Source organism: Chionomys nivalis, chromosome 2 (assembly GCF_950005125.1).
Source record: "Chionomys nivalis chromosome 2, mChiNiv1.1, whole genome shotgun sequence".
Taxonomy (NCBI): domain Eukaryota; kingdom Metazoa; phylum Chordata; class Mammalia; order Rodentia; family Cricetidae; genus Chionomys; species Chionomys nivalis.
In genome coordinates this window covers 91734177-91753641 of record NC_080087.1, presented here as the reverse complement: position 1 = coordinate 91753641, position 19465 = coordinate 91734177, and the positions used below count along the sequence as shown (strand labels likewise).

Below are 19465 nucleotides of genomic sequence, written 5' to 3'. Positions count from 1 at the left end.
ACCAGGCTGGCCTTGAATTCAAGAAGATCTACCTGCCTCTGCCTCCCAAGTGCTGGGATTAAAGGTGTGTGCCACCACCACCCAGATGCCCTTCTTCTTTGTTAAGCAAACTTCTGACCTTTGGAACAACTCTTACTATACCAATGAAAGGAGAAGCAAGCAGAGCCATTGAAAATCTGCTCACAACTACACACTAAGAAACAAGCATGCCTTTTCTGACTTCAGTGTATTCTATAAACTCTCACCTTTCATTCCTTCTTGCTATATCTATTAGCCGCAGTAGCATGCTATTTCCTTTCCCTACAATGTCCATGCATATACTTCTGTAGATTTTAATCACTTATTCATTATTTTCCATAAACTTGTTACTAGGAAATATTTTAGATTCATGATTAAATGCAGAATCAAGATTCATATACAGGAAGCAATACACACATGTACGAATACACATAGATAAATATATATCAGAGCTATCTGCTCAGAGGAAGAAAAGGTAATTTGTCCTCACAAAATCTTTGCATTAGTACTTACTTTCTAAGTTTACTGAGTGGTTTGGGAGTGATATTAACTCCCATTCATCTCCTAACATATGGATGGTACCATTCTTAAAGTTGTACATGTTAACACCAATTATCTAGAATGGGAACTGTTCGTTTTCAAGAAGAGGCAATGGGTAGACGGAGTGGTATATGTTCCACAACATCTCTGATGTGCTCTGTATATTCTAATGAATCCTTAAGCACATGTGCAAGCTCACACAGTAAATAACTCCTATATACATATAAAAGCATATAACAGGGCTGGAGAGCATCTATAGATGCTCTTCTATAGAACCTGGGTTAATTTCTGGGTACCCACATGGCAGCTCACAGCTCTCTAACTCAAGCTCCAGGGGATTTATCACACTCTTCTGGTCCCCACGAGAATGTGCATAAACTTTGGTGCACATACAAATAATCAAACATGCACACATACACAAATTAAAGTTTAAAAGCTAAAAATAAGTAAAATGTTTAAGAACATTTTGTATGTTTATAAGACATTTATAATAGCCTATAACTTCATAATAGAATTCTGTACTTAGCATGTAGTAGATGATTAATACTGAATAAATTTACAAATTATAAATTTAAAAACTGTACCAAGACATAAAAAAATTTAAATGGCAGGAGTTGGAGAGTTGGCTCAAAGGGTAAAATCACTGCCACCAAGAAGGCTGACATAAGCTTGTGCCATGATGAAAGGGAAAAAAATCAATTAGTATAAGTTGTTCTCTGATCTCTACAGACATGCCATGATATATGTATACCTCTTTCATAATAAATAAATATTAAAATAAATTGTGGCAGTGCGTATTTAAAAATTATGGGCAAAGGGTTGGAGAGATGACTCAGTGGTTAAATGCAGTGACCAGTCTTCCAGAAAACCCAGGTTCAACTCCCAGCACCCACATGGTGTCTTATAACCATCTGTCATTCCAGTTCCAGATGATATGGTGCCCTCTTCAGGCCTCCAGTGGTACCAAACATGCATTTGGGGCATAGGCATGTATGCAGGCAAAACACTCACACACATACAAAATAATAACTTTTGTCGTTGTTGTTTTCCTTTCTTTTTTTTTTTCAAAATTTTTATTGAGCTCTACATTTTTCCCTGCTCACCTCCCTGCCTTTCCCCTCCCCTTTTCAACCCTTTCCCAAGGTCTCAATGCTCCCAATTTACTCAGGAGATCTTGTCTTTTTCTACTTTCTACTTCCCATGTAGATTAGATCTATGTAAGTCTCTCTTAGTGTCCTCATTGTTGTCTAAGTTCTCTGGGATTGTGGTTTGTAGGCTGCTTTTCTTTGCTTTATGCTTAAAAACCACCTATGAGTGAGTACATGTGATAATTCTTTCTGTGTCTGGGTTACCTCACTCAAAATAATGTTTTCTAGCTCCATCCATTTTCCTGCAAAATTCAAGATGTCGTTATTTTTTTATGCTGTGTAGTACTCCATTGTGTAAATGTACCACATTTTCCTTATCCATTCTTCGGTCAAGGGGAATTTAGGTTGTTTCCAGGTTCTGGCTATGACAAACAAAGCTGCTATGAACATAGTTGAGCACATGTCTTTGTGGCACGATTGAGCATCTTTTGGATATATACCCAAAAGTGGTATTACTGGGTCTTGAGGAAAGTTGTTTCCTAATTTTCTGAGAAATCACCACACTGACATCCAAAGGTGTTGTACCAACTTGCATTCCCACTAGCAATGCAGAAGTGTTCCCTATTCCCCACAACCTCTCCAGTATAAGTTGTCATCAGTGTTTTTAATCTTGGCCATTGTTTCAGCTCAGAATTCTACAAGACTTTCAAAGAAGAACTAATACCAATACTCCTCAAATTATTCCACAAAATAGAAACAGAAGGAACACTGCCAAACTCTTTTTATGAGGCTACAATTACCCTGATACCCAAACCACAGAAAGACATTACTAAGAAAGAGAATTACAGACCAATCTCACTCATGAACATTGATGCAAAAATACTAAATAAAATACTGACAAATTGAATCCAAGAACACATCAGAACCATCATCCACCATGATCAAGTCGGCTTCATACCAGAGATGCAGGGATGGTTCAACATATGAAAATCTGTCAACGTAATCCACCATATAAACAAACTGAAAAATAAAAACAATATGATCATCTCATTAGATGCCGAAAAAGCTTTTGACAAAATACAACATCCCTTCATGATAAAGGTCTTGGAGAGAGCAGGGATACAAGGAATATACCTAAACATAATTAAGGCAATATACAGCAAGCCATCAACAAACATCAAATTAAATGAAGGAAAAACTCCCAGCGATCCCACTGAAATCAGGAACAAGACAAGGTTGTCTGCTCTCTCCATATCTATTCAATATAGTTCTTGAGGTCCTAGCTAGAGCAATAAGACACCAAAAGAAGATCAAGGGGATACAAATCAGAAAAGAAGAAGTCAAACTTTCACTGTTTGCTGATGATATGATAGTTTACATAAGTGATTCCAAAACTTCTACCAAGGAACTTCTATAACTCATAAACACTTTCAGTAATGTAGCAGGATACAAGATTAAGTAAAAAAAAAAAAATTAGTAGCCCTCCTGTACACAGATGATAAAAAGACTGGGGAAGAAATCAGAGAATCAACACCCTTCACAATAGCCACAAATAGCATAAAATATCTCAGAGTAACTCTAACCAAACAAGTGGAAGACTTGTATGACAAGAATGTTAAATCTTACAGAGAAACCCTGTCTCGAAAAACCAAAAAAAAAAAAAAAAAAAAAATTGAAGACACCAGAAAGTGGAAAGATCTCCCATGCTCTTGAGTAGGCAGAATTAACAAAGGAAAAATGGCAATCTTACCTAAAGCAATCTACAAATTCAATGCAATGCCCATCAAAATCCCAGCAAAAATTTTCACAGACCTTGAAAAAACGGTACTCAGCTTCATATGGAAAAGCAAAAAACCTAGGAAAGCCAAAACAATCCTGTACAATAAAAGAACTTCTGGAGGCATCAAAATCCCTGACTTCAAATTCTACTACAGAGTTACAGTACTGAAAACAGCCTGGTATTGGCATAAGAACAGACAGGAGGACCAATGGAAGTGAATAGAAGACCTGGATATCAATCCACACATCTTCCACCACCTGATTTTTGACAAAGAAGCAAAAAATATCAAATGGAAAAAAGAAAGCATATTTCACAAATGGTGCTGGCAAAACTGGATATCAACATGTAGAAGAATGAAAATAGACCCATACCTATCACCATGCATGTTTTGTTTTTCAAGACAGGGCTTTTTCTGTAGCTTTGGAGCCTGTCCTAGAACTAGCTCTTGTAGACCAGGCTTGCCTCGAACTCACAGAGATCCGTGTGCCTGCCTCTGCCTTCCGAGTGTCGGGATTAAAGGTACGCACCACCACTACCCGGCTCAAAATAATTTTAAAAAGGAAATTTTGGGCAAAAATAAGGATGTAAATTATTTTAATACTACACACAGAGAATTAAGGTACAAAAATAAATGCTAGTAATTTATTTTCAAAGTTCAACATTCACCTCACGCATGAGAAAGTTGTTTTCAATTGGGAAAAAAAACCCACATTAATGTTAATGTTATTTCCTGCTCAATTCCAACTAAAACCCTCTTGTAAAATCTCTTTCAACAAATTTTCTTCAACACTGAAATCACTGTCTGTAGGGAAGCAGAGGAATTTTGGATTTGAGATGAATACTTGTAAACTTAACTGCAATCATTAAGATGCAGTAAAACAGATTCTGGGAAAATTCAAAGACCCAGGTAACATGCAAATCTATATTGTAAGCTATGGTATCCATGAGAATGCACCTTAAAAATGTGTAGTATTCCAATAAGGACTGTTTCGTCTGTAGGTCTATATGTCAGTGATCAACATCAAAGTGTCTATAATGATCAACATCTTTTTTTTAATTAAAATATTGGTGGGGGAAGGGGTGTCTGAAGAGATGGCTCAATGGTTAAGAACACTGGCTTGGTCTTCCAGAGTAACCAGGTTTGATTTCCAGCATCCACATGGTGGTCTGTAATTTTCTGTATCTCCAATTCCAGTGGACTGATGCCTTCATCTAGCCTCCAAGGCATGCACGTGTGACAAAGACATACATGCCGACAAAATACTCATACATTTTAAAATGAGTATTTGTTTATTTTAAGTGATGGGTGTTTTGCCTGCAAGAATGTTTGTGTATGGTGTGCATGTAGTGCTACAGAAGACAAGAGAGGGCATCAGATACCCTGGAACTGGCACCACAGATGGCTGTAAGCAGCCCTATGGGTGCTGGCAATCAAACTGAGTCCTCTGGAAAAAGAGCCAGTGTTCTTAACAGCTAGGCCTTCTTTCCAGCCCTTCCACCTTATTTCTTGAGATAAGGTCTCTTATTGAACCTGGAGCTGACTCAACTGGACTGATCAGCCAACAGCCCCCTCCCCAGGATCCTCTGTTTCCCCAATACCGATATTAAAGATTGCACACATACATGTGCCTACCTGTACAGGCTGGAGTTTTGGTTTTTTTTTTAAGTGAGTGCTGGAAATCAAACTCATGTTCTCATAACTGCAAAGGAAGTACTTACACACTAGCCTGTTAGCCCAGTCCTTCACTATAGATTTTAAGTTACTTAATAGTAGGCTCAGCAGTAGTACAACCAAGAGTCGAGAACAGAATGTGTCAGATTTGAACATGATCAGAGTTCAGTCATTGCTCATTTTGTAATATATGTGATTAAATCAAGTAGACATTACTAAATTAGTACTTAGTCACATGCTGACATCCGTATCATTTAACTGTGAATTTTCCAAAACTGATACAGCTATAATATATCTAAAGAGCAAGGAATGTGGGTATAAATACCTAAATATCACATAAAATTGATGAATAACTCATTCATGACTATGTAAGAAAGCCAGACCTTGACTAGCTCAAGTTACTACAAACTAGTGAGTGGGTAGGTGAATTGTAATTTTGACCTTGTAATAGTAATTATAATTAAAATATTGTAATGCTACAATATCATATAAAGTATGGCTGTGATATTCTGTGAGTTAGTTTTCTGAATGAATATTCCTGTACTGACTAACTCACCTTCCCCAGCACCTCCTGGAGAGATGTGGAATCTGAGCACAGGTAATAAGGAAGCAGAGTTTATATCTAGATAGTCTGAGAGAGCTGTGCGGTTAATATAGCTGCTTTCAAAAGGGGCAGGGAAGAGACAAGTCTGAGTTATTCCCAATGTCAAACCCTCCATCACCAAGTCTGTGAAGCTGCTTCTTTCTCCTATCTCACCCCAACTCGTCCTATGCCTCCCAATCCTGCCTTTCATAGTCTTCTCAGCATAAATATTTATCTATTAGGATTTTATTGACATTAGGTATACTTCCATGAAAAAAAAATCTTTACATTTGGTATGGTGTTTGTAAGCCTTCTGGAAATGACCTCATATATTAAAAAAGTCCTAAGCTTGGGGCTGCAGAAGACAGCTTACGGTAACAACACTTACTGATCCTTGCAGAGGACCTGACTTAGGTTCCCAAACCCAACATTGGGTGGTTTACAAATGCTTAAAACTCTAGTTCCAGGGTATCAGATGATCCTTACTGGCCACCGTGTTACATGGTGCACATACACGCACTCAGGCACACAGACATAAAATAAAATAAATAAATTTTCTTTTTAAATGTCCTAAGCTGTACTTCAGTAATTGAGGTGTTTCATTCACTTTAAAATACTTGTCCTTTTAATAAAAGCAAAATAGTTTATGATGAAAAACACAGAGATGGGTAAATTAAGAGAACAAAATTCCAAACTAATGTTAGTGCCTAAGAGAACATTTTCTCCCCCCGAGACAGGGTTTCTCTGTAGCTTTGGAGCCTGTCCCGGAACTAGCTTTTATACACCAGTTTGGCCTCAAACTCACAAAGATCTGCCTGTCTCTGCCTCCTGAGTGCTGGGATTAAAGGCCTGCGCCACCACTGCCTGGCTCTAAGAGACCATTTATAACTTGAATAATTTTCATAACTTATTTTAAAGTATTACATTTGATTTTATTTCCATTTAATGAAATCAGAAAAACTAGAGTAAATTTCTAAACTTCAGGTCTGTCCACCTACTAGGACTTCTAAATTACTGACATTCCAGAAAGCTGATAAACTTACAACTTTCTGCACATCTAGCCTGAGACATTCCTGCAGTTTTGTCTTTATCAAATTCCTTGTTCATCAGGAGAAGATGTCTCGTCACTGACAGTATGATGAAGTAAACAGTTCAGTTTAGGTCCATTAGTAAGGACGCCTTGTTCTGTTGAGACAGTCTCACTATGAAACCCAGATTGGCCTTAAGCCTGACCCTCTGCTGCTCAGCCTCCCAAGAGCTAGGACTGCCAATCATCACAACTGACATACCATGTCTTTATTAATATTTACTTTAAATTACATGTATATGTGTGTCTGCATGCGGGTATGTGCAGGTGCCTCCAGGTGCCAGAGGTATTGGATCTGACAGGCAGTTGTGAGCTGCCTGATGTGGATGCTAGGAACTGAACTTAGGTCCTTTGGAAGAGCAGTGCACACTCTTAACCACTGAGCCATCTCTCTAGCTCTAACATACAAGTTCTTGATAACATTTTTCACAAAAACTCCAATATTTTGCTCTAATGTATGCCAAATCATTGCTATCATTCTAGAAATTTTCATGAAAATTTTAATCTTAATCTTTATGTTTTCTTGTTCTATCCTTAAGATTATAACAGGGCTGGAGAGATGGCTCAGAGGTTAAGAGCACTGATTGCTCTTCCAGAGGTCCTGAGTTCAATTCCCAGCAACCACATGGTGACTCACAACCATCTGTAATGAAATCTGGTGCCCTCTTCTGGCCTGTGGGCATACATGCAGACAGAACACTGTAAAAATAAATAAATCTTTGGGGCTGGAGAGATGGCTCAGAGGTTAAGAGCATTGTCTGCTCTTCCAAAGGTCCTGAGTTCAATTCCCAGCAACCACATGGTGGCTCACAACCATCTGTAATGGGGTCTGGTGCCTTCTCTGGCCTGCAGGCATACACACAGACAGAATATTGTATACATAATAAATAAATAAATATTTAAAAAAAAAAGATTATAACATGCTTGACTAGTTCTATCTGTGTGTTTTAACTATCTTTTTTTCCCATAAATAATCCCAAACAAGTTGTGGTTGTCTACACATTCAATTTTAGCACTCAGGGAACTAAGGCAGAGGATTATTCTTATTATTAATAATTATTAAATAATTAATTATAACAATACATAATTAATTACATAATTTAATATAATAATAATTATTGTTGATTCTTGACAAGTTAAAGGCTAGCCTGGGCTACAAGGCAAGATTTCTCTAAAAAAAAATCAGGAAGAAAATAAAGACGGGAAAAGAGGGAGGGAAGGAATGATAGGGATGAGAGAATAAATAAGTAAATAAGTAAGTAAATAAATAAATAAATGAGTTATAAACACGTCTATAATCCTAGTACTGGCCCTGACCTCTACCTCAGTCTGGCCAGTAGCTGGCTCCTTTGCTTTTTTGGTCTTCAGGTTGAACACCAATATCTGTCTCTGGGTTTTTATTAATCATGCTATATATCCAGATGATTTTCCTCAAATCTCTGGATTTCTTTTCATATTGATAAAGGAAAAAACCATTTGCTGAATAAACAATTTCCCCTAAGTGAGAGAGCTGTTAGCAGAACCTGGGAATATCTCTAATTTGTGTCTTCTAGCTGAGACTACTCCCTGCAATCTGGCTGAATTTGAGACTCTGGCACCTCCTAGGGAACAGTGTCTCACAATAGAAGCAGACCTGTTCTATGTCTATTTTAAGTGGTTCCTTTGTTCTGCACTAACTAAAATCATATATGAAGAGTCATATATGTTTATGTTTGTTTATGCTACCTTGACAAGGAATCAAGCAATAGAAAAGCATAACCTACATTTTAGAAAACAAATCTTGGTATCTTTCACATCCCCTGAGAACTATAGCTTAGAAACATAGCTTAGAAACAGAAAGTAGGTCTCTCCGTTTCTCTCTCTGTCTCTCCCTAATAATGTTGTGTATTCCAGGCTAGCCTCCTAGTTTTCCTTCTGTATCCTCCTCTTGAATGCTGGGATTACAGGTATACACCACACCTGCTTTATACAGTGCTAAGAATTCAACTCAAGCTTCGTGTATTCTACACAAGCACCCCAGAAACCCAACAACATCGCTTCATGTAGTTGCTTTTAAATTTTAAATTTCTAAACTTCAATTCTCCAAAATGAATACTAAGTGTTTGATTACTATTATGAGAAAATAAGTCATGTGTATTTGGAAATATGCTTTCAGATGTAACTTGCTTTCTTCCTGCAATAACAGGTTCTGCTAAGGAAATTACCATTGTGGGTTTCAGGATGAAACAGAAGGAAAAAGACATGATCAACAGCTGAGCAAACTATGTTTAAAAGCAAAATCTATATTAGGAATAAACTGCTTCCTGGGTTTATGGTGGAGATCAAGTACAGCATCTGTTCCTATGGTAAATACAACCAAGGACTGTAGCACTCTGCATATTTCTGAATTAGTCATCACCCAACTCCTTTCTGTCAAAAATGTAACATAGAAACTGATTCTGTAAAAATTGTGGTTTTTTTTATCTGAAAGTAAAACAAATATCACTACAAAAATTTTGATGTCACTAAAGGAAACTGATAAAAATCACCCAGGGTCAGATACTCCATTATGAATACATACATTACATGGAGGTCCTTTTACCATGACTAGAAAGCCATTTTCTTTGTATGAGATGAAATTGATTAACCTGAGCTTATTTAAATGCATGTAGATATAATCAATATTTTTAAATTAATGGCCTTTTTAAGGGTTCTGCTCAAAGGTGTGCTTATTTAGAGTTTTAATTTTAAATATTCAGTAATAGTTCACCACTACAATTATCTGACAGACTCGCTTTAAGGACTTAAACTATACTAATTTGTAGCTATCCAGAGCACAGTGAAGCTATGACTGGAATTTTTCATTTATGTATGATAAGCAAATTAAAGATATAAACATGTTTTTTAAGTTTCTCTTTTGGAATAAGCAACTAAATTACTGGAAGGGCACACATAAACACATTGCAACACGTTTCTGGAGGGGCACACATAAACACGCTGCAGCATGCTTCTGGAGGTCTGAGGACAACTTGAGAGAATTAGCTCGTTCCTTCCGAAACCTTGTGGGCTTTAGAGACTTAACTCAGGCTGTCACAGTCTTTACTGCTGAACCGTTTCACAAGCCTGAAAACATGCCGTTTTTTTCTTTTTTGGAAATGAGGTTTCATTATGTAATTGGTAATTACTAACATGTTATTCATCTAGTACTAAAGAATGAAATTTTTGGAACATTAGGTAATTTAGGCATTCACTCCTCTTTGTTGTCTTAAAACTTTATATATATTTCCATTATCAATTATTTCACTGCTGGGCAGTGGTGGTGCACGTCCTTAATCTCAGCATTTGGGAGACAGAGGCAGGCAAATCTCTGTGAGTTCAAGGCCAGGCTGGTCTATAATAGCTAATTCAAGGACAGGCTCCAGAGTTACAGAGAAACCCTGTCTCGAAAAACCAAAACCAAACAAAAAAACTTCGTAGTTTCCATTAACAATTATTTCACCACTGGGCAGTGGTGGTACACTCCTTTAATTCCAGCACTCAGGAGGCAGAGGCAAGTGAATCTCTGTGAGTTCAAGACCAGCCTGGTCTACAGAGTAAGGTCCAAGACAGCAAGGGCTACACAGAGAAATCCTGTCTTGAAAAACCAAAAAGGCTGGCCTCGAACTCACTGAGATCCACCTGCCTCTGCCTCCCAAGTTCTGGGATTAAAGGCGTGTACCACCACTGCCTCACGAATTTCATCTTTTACAAGAGGTCTAACTCTTTCTATGTCTTAAATATCTGAAGTTATTACAACATGCTACTTGGAAAGGAACAAAAATACTATTTACATTTAAACTTCACATGTTGGAAAATCTTTAACTCTAGTATAGCAGTAAGAAAATGCTTTTCTTTAAATTTTTAAATGTTATTTTATGTGTCTGCTGTGACATTGCCTATATATATCTGTGAAGCACGTGTGTGCGCCTGGGCGTGCCCAAGGAGGCCAGAAAGTGACATTGGATAACCTGGAACTGGAGCTAGAGAAGGTTTTGAGCCTCCATTTGGGTGTTAGGAACAAGTTTAGGTCCTCTGGAAGACAGCCAGCACTCTTAATTGCTGAGTCATTCTCCAGATCCCAAATGCCTTTATTCTAAAAAATATGATGTGTATCAAGTTTGAATGCTAATGATCAAATATGTTGATCTAATTAATTAATATCTGGACACTCTGAAAATCCCATCAAGAACTTTCTACGGCTCTTATATTCCTAACTCTGCTTTGAGATTTCCTATGATCATGCTTCTACTGTGTTAAGATGTTAATGTCACATAGCCCATTTCATATAAAATTCTGGTAAATTCTGACAAATATCGGCATATTTTGAACTCTCGATTAACTGCTATTAACCCATAGGTATACACCAATATTTTTACATAGCTACTAAAATGAAAAAACTAAGGAAAATAGTCTCATAAATTATGGCAATATTTTTGGCAGAATAATAAAATGTACTATTTTAATACTGAGAAATGATTCAAAATACAGGACATTTTGTGTAGTTCATCACACCAATGCACCCAGTAAACACTAGGGGAAACAATGCATTGCTCTCCGTTCAAAGGGGTCATCATCTTGCAGAAGACTCTAAAGCATTCACGAGGACAGAGCTTGTCTCTGGGTAAGCTGAAATAGACAGATGATAGATCTCTACAGTAGCTACTGTAAAAGGGTCAGATTACCAGCAGAGGAAGACATGGAAAAGTGTCTTTTAACAATGTCTTTCAAGAGCTTTTTTTAACAATGACAGGCATTTCAAAATGTGTTCACTGGGAACTCCTTAAATGAAAAGGCTCATTTAACAAAATCTCTACTTAGATAACTAGTGAGTCTTGGAGAGAATGGGGGGGGCACTATGTAACACATTTCCCCATTACTAAAATTATAATTCACATGCAAGGTCTGGCTGGGTATGACCGAATTCTTAGCATGACAACAAGAAAATTATATGTAGTAAGTACTACTATTAGGAAGGATTTTGAACAGGGAGAAATGATTTTTGCACTTAAGCTAACATTCAGTAAGACTAGGAAACAGGCCAGGAGTGGTGACGCACACCTTTAATCCCAGTATTGGGAGGCAGAGGCAGGTAGATTTCTATGAGTTCAGGGCCAGCCTGGTCTACATTGCAAATTCAAAGCCAGCAAGGAGACCCTATCTAGAAAAAACAAAACAAACCAAACAGAAAAGGTACATTCAGGATAAGGGCACAAACAACTAAAAAATTAAGCAAATTTATATCACACCCCTGTATCCAAATAACCAGGACATGTACTCCTGCAGTATTACCATACATATCTGGGCATGATACAAAACTGCTACTCAAACTGCAGTAATTCATTCCCTGAGGCCAGTCTACTAATTATACTGTTCATTAGAAAATAGGATACTGCACCAAAAATGGAAATAAATTAATTACACAATTACACCACTAAATATATACTGTTTTTATCAGCTGACATTTCTTCACAGCATTTTCCCTAGTGACAAAAAAAGCAGTGCATTAAAAGACATTCTGGCACAGGTTCCTTATCTTAGGGATTGGTGGACTTGGTATTAACAGCAGTGTTTATTGGACAGCTACTTTGAGCAGAACTGATACAAAACACAATATTTTGGGGAATAAAATGCATCTGAAATGCTACATATATGACACTGTTACTCCAAGTTTATTTAAGGTGTGAAATTGCCAGGCTCGGTTATCTTCTAATTTTGTAACCCTCAAAGTGTATCTGTCACATGGACGGCACCTCTGAGGGATAACGATGCTGTGGGACTTTCACACACAAACATCTATGGGCAGTTAAACTAATTCTTCATTAAATAATGCTTTCTGGATTTTGATTGGTTGAAGATTGATAATGTTAAGTTTAATAAGGACCTCATGTAAATTAAAGAATAAAATTTGGGTTATTTTCATCAGTCTTCAGCAACTCCAAAATCTTTGTACGATACTTACTGACAATTTTTGCATCATTCCTTGAGGCACTTTGATCAAGCAATAATTCAGGCACATTCACCATGTGGAAAATAAATATTCTGAAAAATCAATACATAGCTGATGAACACAGGAAATAGTACTAGTAAAAAATACAAAAGGTTTTAGAAGATTTGTCCTACTCTAATTAAAACATGTAAGTTCAAACAAAATGCTTTTATCTGAAAAATTTTTCGCAGCACTTTGTTCTACATAAGATTTTTTAACACAAGCTGCTTTATAAAGCTGTAGCTTCTTGAAGAATCAAAATTAGAGTTCATAGCAATACTAAAACATTGCATATAAAACATTCTACCTAAAAATTTTTTTTTTACTTTTTCATGAAAAATAATGAATTTTAACTGATAAATCCTGATTCCATACAGCAGGAAGGATGTATAAAAGACTTCCAGCTTTTAGGTAACAGATTTGCAAATGGTTTGAATGTAAAAACTGACTGGAAATATTGGAACTATTATATTATTACCTCTTTTCTTAACCAGCTCTACTTACAAGTGCTTAAACAACGCCTAACACATAGAAGGTGTTCAGAAATAGTGGTAAGATAAACTTAAACAGAAGGAAAAGGAAGAAACGGTAGTTAGGATGGCTTCCAAATACAGCTGAGTGATGTCGTCGTTAAGAAAGGAAAAACCATAGTGGTACAAATGGGGCAAGTAAGTTTCATTTGTGTGTGTTGATTTCTGAGGTTTCACTGAGGGAATAGAAGTGGCAATATCCAGCCGCAACTAAACTAAGTTTCTGAAGTTTTAGAGAAAAGTCTGGGATTGAAAGATGTGTTTGGAAGTTCTTAGTATGTAAGTGGTAGTTTAAAATGATGACGTGTGCTGGACTCATCTGGTAGACTGTTAAGAGAAAAGGGTCCATACGTGAAATATTTGAGAAGACCACACATGAATCAAGGAAAAGAACACAGATGTCTATAAACAAACTTGGAATAAAGCAGTCTAAGAAGGTGGTAGAAAGTCAAAGGGAATTATGCCCCAGACATCAAGACATTAGAAAAGTAAACAAGCATTTTCAACTCCCAGTTTGAACAGAAAATATCTAAACTACTTCTAAAGGATCTAGCAGTGAAGATCATTTGTAATTTTACTAAAAACAGGCTCCATGAAATGTAGTTAGTCTATATTATACTTGAAGTTCAGGTGTGAAAACAACAGACTACTAAAAATTAATAAGGGTCTGGAGGGGTGACTCATTCGTTAGAGCACTGACTACTTTTCCAGAGGACTTGTGCTTAATTCCCAGCACCCAAATGGAGGCTCACAATCTGTAACTCCAGTCTGAACTCCAGCCCAAGGGGATGCAACGCTACCTTTGGGCACCAAGTGCACAAGTAGTGTTCATACATGCAATACACCAACAGGCATGCAGACAAAACACCCATATATATAATTATTAAAAAAAAATCCAGGGCCACTTCAGTATAGCTTCATGAGCACTCTAGTATAACACCTTTCCAGATTCTGACTCCTTGTAATATTTCACACAGAAATGTTTTATGTACATAGATAAGCATACACACAGGTGTAAAAGAAACACTCATGACTAGGGATGTAGTTCAGGAATGAAGTACTTCCCTAACATGTGTGAAGGTCTAGGTTTGATACTCAGCACTGCAAAATCAAACCAAACTAAACCAAACCAAACCAAACAAAACACCAAATAATGTTGGTCACTTTATAAAAATTAGCTACAAGATATGATTATTCATCTTAACTTTTCCAACCCAATACACATGAAAATCTTTCCAAGCAGCTGCAACTCAAAGCACACCATCAACATATTTGAGTTTTGAATCAATCTCCTAGTGATGCTTGCATATTTTAAAAATTTTTTGCCAATGGCACTGGGATTTGTCTCTGCTGCATGTACTGGCTTTTTGGGATCCTATTCTCTTTGGATGTATACCTTGCTCAGCCTAGATGTAGTGGGGAGGGGCTTGGACTTTCCACAGGACAAGGTGCCTTGCCCTCTCTTAGGATTTGAGGGGTTGGGGTAGGAGGGTGTGTGGAGGGACTGGGAGAAGAAGAAGTGGCAATCTGGATTGGTATTATTTTCAAAAAAATCTAATAATTTTTTTTTGCCATTAAAAAGAGTATTGTAATAGGCACTCTGGTGTGGGAGAATGGTCTGTATTCTGTCAATTACATTTTAAATAAATGCTGATTGGTCAGTAGCCAGGCAGGAAGTATGGGGGGGGGCACAACCAGACAGGAAGTAGAGGTGGGTCAATGAGAACAGGAGAATTCTGGGAAGAAGGAAGCCCATTCCTCTGCAGTCCTGACCGGATCACGGAAGAAGCAAGATGTGACTGCCCCGCTGAATAAGGTACTGAGCCACATGGCTAACACAAACAAGAATAATGGGCTATATAAGTTATAAGAGTTAATAAGAAGCCTGAGCTAATGGGCCAATCAGTTTATAATTAATGTAGACCTCTGTGTGATTTCTTTGGGACTTAACGATTGCAAGAACTGGGCAGGACAGAAACCCTGGCAACAGCACTTTTAGTATTCCCAGGAGTGTGCCTAACTAAAAAAGAGGTTTAAATTTTTAAGAATATTTTTGTGAAGTTGGGCCAATAAGATGACTCAGCTACTAACACTAATGGCACATGCCACCAAACCTGATGGCTTGAGTAAATCCCTGGACCCACATGCTGAAGGAGAGAACTCTAGCAAGTTGTCCTATGACCTCCATATGACATGAATACACACACGTTTTCATATTCATGCTCTCTCTCATAAGTAATGAATAAAATTTAAAAATTTAAAAAATCTTTTGTGTAGTAAAATTCAAATGACACAAAAGTATAACCTAGAGCTATTCTGCTTCCTAACAATCAGTTTCTACTTATCTCACACCTGCATTTACCATACAGCTATAGCACTTAAGACACACCTTGCCCCTATCACCTCACCCACAAATACTTTAGGATTCATTTCTAAATTAAGGTCTCTTGTACTATGTTAAACTGTTCACAGACATTCAGAAGCATAGCAATAATTCACTTACTTCCCTGCCACTTGGGGGGGGGGTGTTGAGACAGGGTTTCGCTGTTCTAGAACTCACTATATAGGCCAAGCTGGCCTTGAACTCACAGAGATCCAGCTGCCTCTGCTTCCCTGAGTGCTGGGATACAAGGCATGTGCCACCACTGCCTGGCTACTTTCCTGCCTTTTAAATTCCATTCTTTTGTTAGGTAACAACTCTATTTGATTTATTCTTCCAAGGTGAGGAAAATATGTACCACTACGCTTTTTGAGTCTTCTTTCTTCCCCCTTTCTTGAGTCAGGGTCTCACCATGTAGCCCTGGCTGGCCTTGAACTCATGGAGATCTGCCCTCCTGCCTCTGTCTCAAGTGCTAGAATTAAAAGCATGCACTACCATGCTCAGCTGCTAGGTTTTTAAAACACTTGCAGTTCTCTGTTTTTTGTTTGTCTCACAGGTTAAGTTATACTTACTTGTCCAAGTATTTTAAATTTATATAAATTTAGTTTTCAAGTTCTTTAGGTTCACTGGATCTGTTACTTTACTTTTATTTATTTATTCATTTAATTATTTTTATTCATTTATTTATTTGCTTTACTTTATTTTCTAAAATAACAATTTAATGGTTTAATTCACTTACTTACTGAATTACCACGTCTTGTTAGCTTCTTCTACAAATATTGCATTTGTTGAGGTGTCTGTATTTTACTGGAGACTGAACTTAGAGCCTCATACATGCTAGGAATAGGTAACAGTTTACCAACTAAGCCACAGTCCTGACCCCAAACTTTGATTCTAGACCTGTCTTGCCCTGTGAACTAGTAAGTTTCCTGTCCTCTTGCATGCTGGAAGCACATGCCATTTCTAAGACTATCTGTAGAGCATCAGAATTTTTCTAACTGACCATTTTTGATGCTGAACTTAGATTTTCCTCTAGTTCCTTTATTTAGTGGAGTTAAATTGTGTTCACTTAAGCTGACTGCTCTCTCATACCTCCAGGCAACCCTGAAGGGTTGTTAACTTTTTTTTTTTATCAGTGCATGGCACCCTGACATAGAGTAATCCAAGTGGCAGCTCATGGTGCAGGAAGAAAGTAAGGTAACTTTTCCTAGAAAGCAGTTGAAGCTCTGGAAAGCAGCCTGTCTGCTAGCGGGTTTCCACAGTCCCAGCTAGTACAGTGGACTAAGTCACCTACATACACAGTCCTTGAACTTATGTTAGAGAGAACCTTGATATACTCTCCGAAGGGTCAGTCTCTGCTTACTGAGCAGTATCTAAGTACTTTACATATTAAATTTACATTTCCTACTACACAGCAAAGAGATAAAAGTTGCCACTTTTATAAATTTTACCTATAGTAAAGCTCCTTTAATATTACTTCTTTCAAATACTGATCGATACCATCACTTTAATAATGTTATATTTCCTCTTTATTTTTTATAACAATATAATAGCAATATAATATTAGTAATATTGTAAATATTACTGTTATATTTCCTCTTTTTCACCTCCACTTTCCTCCTATAATTAACTAGTCTGTGAAGTACGTGAAAACACTGGAAAACTGTTGCAACTGCTTATTCCTTTCTCAAAAATTATACAATACCTATTATGTGGTATATAACTATATAACACCCCTCATCTTAAGAATTAGTATTATGTGGTATACACATATGCATGCATACACGTACACACACACACACACCTCATCCATAAGAAGGGCTTACTACCCAGTCTTACAACTGGAGTGTAATCCCTGGAACCCACAAGGTGGAAAAGAACCTACTTCTGAAAGTGTCTTCTGACCTCCACATTCATGGCATGGCACACATGCCCTTTTCCCCCTCTACATATAATGAATACGTAAATGTCTAAAAAATTAGTTTATCAGCATCCTGAATCTTACAAGTGATATTTATTTTGACTAAGTTTTATGTAAACTTCTCCTGGAGAGGAAATCACCCATGTAAGCCATGCGTAAATTTTTAATGTTGCTTATTTTCTCTAAAGTTCAATGTGCATTTCAAGCTATTTCAGGGGTGGGTACAGGTTCTCCCTTTTCTTTTCCACACAAGTGAGTCTGCGTAGAACAACAGCTGCTTAGGTCGTTACAACCTTGGTCTTGCCGACTGTACACTCCTGCTGCAGTTCAACACATTCCTCTTAGAGTGCAGCTGGGTCCTGAGCACCAAAGACAGGAAAATCTGTTCCCTTTGACAGAGTTCTTTTATCAGAAACATGAGGCATTTTTATTCTTGCTTTTTATTTAATGGTAGTAATTGCTGATGTTCAATGGTTAGCTATATTAACAACTCATGTATTTAACCTGGGTTCATTTTCTAAAGATATTTCTTTTCTTTTTTTAAAGATTTATTATTATGTAGTGTTCTGTCTGCATGTATGCCTGCATGCCAGAAGAGGGCGCCATATCTCATTACAGATGGTTTTGAGACACCATGTGGTTGCTGGAAATTGAACTTAGGACCTCTGGAAGAACAGTCAATGCTCTTAACCTCTGAGCCATCTCTCCAGAGACTAAAGATACTTCTTAATACAAAGAAGAGAAGTTTCCTAGTTTTAGTATGCCTATAGATTAGGCAAGATAATGATTTTTTTCTGTTTACTTGGTTAATTAAAAAAAAAAATAAACTGGTTCTTTAGCAATCTCTGATTAATACACATTAATGTTTAAAATTATCCTTATAAACCCATGGATTTAAATATATGAGTTCTCAAACTTTGCAATTAACCTTATTAAACAAGACATTATGTCACTGTTGGCCAGTGGGAACTACTTCACGTAGTCTCTTGAGGTCTTTTAACAAGACCTTGCACTAGTCTTTAATAACTAACTCTGAAGAGAAACGGCGTTCCAGACTCATCTTATGTGCATGCTCTTCCAAGGAGTGACCGTTCTCTTAGACCACATGGGAGCCAGCAATTATTATTTTTTTTAAATATATTTATTTATTTATTACATATACAATATTCTGTCTGTGTGTCTGCCTGAAGGCCAGAAGAGGGCACCAGACCCCATTACAGATGGTTGTGAGCCACCATGTGGTTGCTGGGAATTGAACTCAGGACTTTTGGAAGAGCAGGCAATGCTCTTAACCTCTGAGCCATCTCTCCAGCCCGGGAGCCAGCAATTATTGTAACTATATTACTCATTGCTTTTACTAGAGCAAGGACATTTTCACAGTGTATGTCTGTGTATGAGAGTGCAGGTGCCTGTGGAGGCCAGAGGCATCTGAGACACCTGACATGGGTGCTGGGAACTGGACTCAGATCCTCTGCAAGAATAGTATGTGCTCTTAGCCACAGAGCCATCTTTCACCCTGTATTGGTAAATATTTTAAATTTTACTTGAAAATAATTACAAAGTTCAAAAGTTTAAAAAAATTGAAATTACTAAATACTATGTATCTTTTAACCAGATTTGCCTATGATTAATATTGTACACCCCTGCTTCACACACACTATTTTCTGGTTATCTATCCATCTACTTTTATATTTGAAGTATAGGCAAGAGTAATTTCAGACACTAGAATCCTTTATTCATAAATACTTCAGTATTTCTTAAGAACAGATCTCAGCTGGGTTGTGGTGGTGCATACCTTTAATCGTAGCACTATGAGGCAGAGGAAGGGGGCTGGCGAGATGGCTCAGTGGTTAAGAGCATTG

At 37.3% G+C, this 19465-nt stretch overlaps 1 protein-coding gene across 5 annotated transcripts in view; it reads right to left on the bottom strand.

Annotated features, from left to right (window-relative positions):
• Window positions 1-19465, bottom strand: part of Ankrd12 (ankyrin repeat domain 12) — a 107332-nt gene that overhangs the window by 29894 nt on the left and 57973 nt on the right. The window contains exon 2 of one of the 5 annotated variants that reach the window (XM_057754199.1): window positions 12746-12825. The exons of the other annotated variants lie outside the window; for them this stretch is intronic. Coding sequence (XP_057610182.1) covers window positions 12746-12809 — 64 coding nt within the window. The 5' untranslated portion in view covers window positions 12810-12825. The remainder of the gene's footprint in view (window positions 1-12745; window positions 12826-19465) is intronic. 5 annotated transcript variants of the gene reach the window in all.